We start from the raw sequence: 3,215 nt of genomic DNA on the forward strand, positions 1-3,215 counted from the left end.
ATCTATCTATCTATCTATCTATCTATCTATCTATCATCTATCTATCTATCTATCTATCGATCTATCATCTACCAAAAACAACAAAGCAAACAAAGGTGTGCTGCATAGCCAGTGTCCCAGCTGCAGACCCATCTGGGGAAGTGGGTGTATATGTTGGGGGGGCCTGAGGTCTTGGCTCCCATTCAGCTGCACCCCTCCCTCCCCATGACCTACAGCGGTGGTGACACTGATTGAGGACGGAAAGAACGACTCTGTGGTTGAGACCACATCGCACAGGTGGCGGGGGCCTGGCTGCCGGCCGCCCGACAGCTCCTACAACAGCCTATACTCCACGTGTCTGGAGCTGTTCAAGTTCACCATCGGGATGGGTGACCTGGAATTCACCGAGAACTACGACTTCAAGGCCGTCTTCATCATCCTGCTGCTGGCCTACGTGATTCTCACCTACATCCTCCTGCTCAACATGCTCATCGCCCTCATGGGGGAGACCGTCAACAAGATCGCGCAGGAGAGCAAGAACATCTGGAAGCTGCAGGTGGGCAGGTTGGTGGGGTGTGTGCAGCAGGCGGGCGTCAGCTGCGCGCATGGGCCCTGCAGGGTTTGAGGAGGAGCAGAAAGCTCAGCCAGGTCCCGGATCAGGCGGCAGCCTCTCCCTCAGTCACCTCCCTCTGGCTCCTCCTCGGGGTTCCCCTGCCCAGTGTCATTAGCCTGTGTTCATAGACTCGGTGTTTACTGTGGGCTGGGGGGGCCCTGAGGGAAGGAGACAGAGGGCTCAGCCCCATCCATGAGGTGCCCATCTCAGGGGAACTTGGTTGAGGGTGGGCACCAGAGATCATAGTCTGGCGGAGCAGCTACTATGGGGCAGACCCCAACAGCGACACTTTTGAGACCCCAGATCCACGCTTGCCTTCCCACTAATAATAACAGCGTCATTCTTATTGAGTAGCCTGGACTCTGCGCCGGGCACTTACATGCTCCCATTTAATCCTCACAACGATGCTCTGAAGTGCGTACTCACTATCCCCACGTTTTGGATGAAGGCATTGAGGCACAGAGAAGTTAGGTCTTCGTGTCCAGGGCAACTAGTAAGTAGCCCAGGCAGGAGCCAGCCCAGGCAGTCTCTCACTCGAGGCTCTGCTCTTAACCTCTACTATGCTGCCCCTGCTGGCTCTGCAGGGAAGGGTCTGGGGCTGGGCCACTCCACCTCACGCATGGCCTCACCACTCACTAGCAGGGCCTGACAGGGTGGGGGCTAGGCGGGCTGAACTCCTTCCATGGAGGGGCGACCACAGGGCTTCGGAATCAAGCCTGTGCAGAGGGCACAGGTCCTGCTCCGAGGTGTGGGGCCCGGGAGAGACCTGGGGGAGGCTGACCTTGGCAGCACGGGCAGCCAGCGTGGCCCCTGGACGAGCTCTCTGCCCCTCTGCCCTTGTGTCTTCCTGCAGAGAGCCATCACCATCCTGGACACGGAGAAGAGCTTCCTTAAGTGTATGCGGAAGGCCTTCCGCTCGGGCAAGCTGCTGCAGGTGGGGTACACGCCTGACGGCAAGGATGACTACAGGTGGTGTTTCAGGTAAAGCCCAGGCAGGAACCACAGCCTGGGAGGCTCAGACCAGCTGTGGATGTTGGGGACCCGCCCAGAGCCAGCTGTGGGTACAGGGGTATAGAGGCCTGCTTGGAGCTCACCTGTGGGCATGGGGGCTCACCCAGAGCCAGCTGTGGGTACAGGGGTATAGAGACCTGCTTGGAGCTCACCTGTGGGCAGGGGGCTCACTCAGAGCCAGCTGTGGGTACAGGGCTAGAGGCCTGCTTGGAGCTCACCTGTGGGCATGGGGGCTCACCCAGAGCCAGCTGTGGGTACAGGGGTATAGAGGCCTGCTTGGAGCTCACCTGTGGGCATGGGGGCTCACCCAGAGCCAGCTGTGGCAACAGGGGTATAGAGGCCTGCTTGGAGCTCACCTATGGGCATGGGGGCTCACCCAGAGCCAGCTGTGGCAACAGGGGGATAGAGGCCTGCTTGGAGCTCACCTATGGGCATGGGGGCTCACCCAGAGCCAGCTGTGGGTACAGGGGTATAGAGGCCTGCTTGGAGCTCACCTGTGGGCATGGGGGCTCACCCAGAACCAGCTATGGGTTTAGGAGCTGCCCCTGTGCTCAGCTGTGGGCATAGTGGGCCCACCTTAGATCTCAGCTGGTGAGACCCAGATGTTAAATCCTGGAAAATGAGGTGTCCAGAGGGGTCACCTGGTAATTAGAGACCGAACCAAGAATCCAATATTTAAAGTCCCTGGAGCCCATGGTGTGGTCTGAGAACGTATCTCCAGGGTGGTGCCCAAAAGGCAGATCTGTCTCCCCTCCCTCCCCCACCAGCTGTCTCCCCATCCTGATTGCTGGGCTTCTTGGGTTTGGCCTGTGGGCCCAAGCCCTCAACCTGGAAAGCTGGCCAATGCCCTCAGGCCGCCAGCTCCCTGCTCTCCCTTCTCCTCGCCCTGCAGGGTGGATGAGGTGAACTGGACCACCTGGAACACCAACGTGGGCATCATCAATGAAGACCCGGGCAACTGCGAGGGCATCAAGCGCACCCTGAGCTTCTCCCTGCGCTCGGGCAGAGGTGAGTGTGTGTGTGGGGGGGTGCTGGGCATGCTGGGTAGGTGAGCCTTGGCTGCCCCCACTCTTTGCAGTCCTTCCTCACCCCACAGGCCAGGCGCTGGAATCACCCCAAGTGTCAATCACCCTCATACTCAGTCACGGGCGCTTTTTCGTGCTCTCACGTGCACCTGCACCGCCAACTGCTCCCCATGCCCAGGCACCTGTCCTCAGTGCCTCAGAGGCAGCAGCTCAGCCCACATCCAGCCACCTGGATGGCTGGCCTCGCTGTGGGCTGTCCTGTCTTTTCTGGCCCGTGCCTCACCCCCAGGGTCTGCACTCAGCTCTGTGAGGCCTATGGGCACCAACAGGGCCACGTGAACACTCACCTTGTGTGGCCACATCCAGGCAGGCAGGGGAGGGAAGGATAGCCCTTGAGCAGAAAATCACTACCAGGAAAAAGTCCTTTGACAGTTAATGGTATACATTTAACAGTAGACATTAAAGGTCTAATTAAATACACTTACTTTAAAAGGAAGCAAACTTACCTTACATTGAGCACATTTGAGTTATAAGTACAACCCCTCACTAATTCTTTGTTTTTAGATTTTTTAAAAAATTGTGAGGTA

General features: G+C 58.0%; 1 protein-coding gene across 3 annotated transcripts in view; it reads left to right on the plus strand.

The window, feature by feature from the left end:
• TRPV1 (transient receptor potential cation channel subfamily V member 1) overlaps positions 1–3,215 on the plus strand; it is a 26,141-nt gene that overhangs the window by 15,481 nt on the left and 7,445 nt on the right. For all 3 annotated transcript variants that reach the window (XM_006761492.2, XM_006761491.2, XM_006761493.2), the window contains 3 exons: positions 216–535; positions 1,446–1,573; positions 2,496–2,611. In XM_006761492.2, the coding sequence (XP_006761555.1) occupies positions 216–535; positions 1,446–1,573; positions 2,496–2,611 (564 nt within the window). The remainder of the gene's footprint in view (positions 1–215; positions 536–1,445; positions 1,574–2,495; positions 2,612–3,215) is intronic.

The sequence above is a fragment of the Myotis davidii genome, unplaced genomic scaffold (assembly GCF_000327345.1).
Source record: "Myotis davidii unplaced genomic scaffold, ASM32734v1 scaffold638, whole genome shotgun sequence".
Lineage (NCBI taxonomy): Eukaryota > Metazoa > Chordata > Mammalia > Chiroptera > Vespertilionidae > Myotis > Myotis davidii.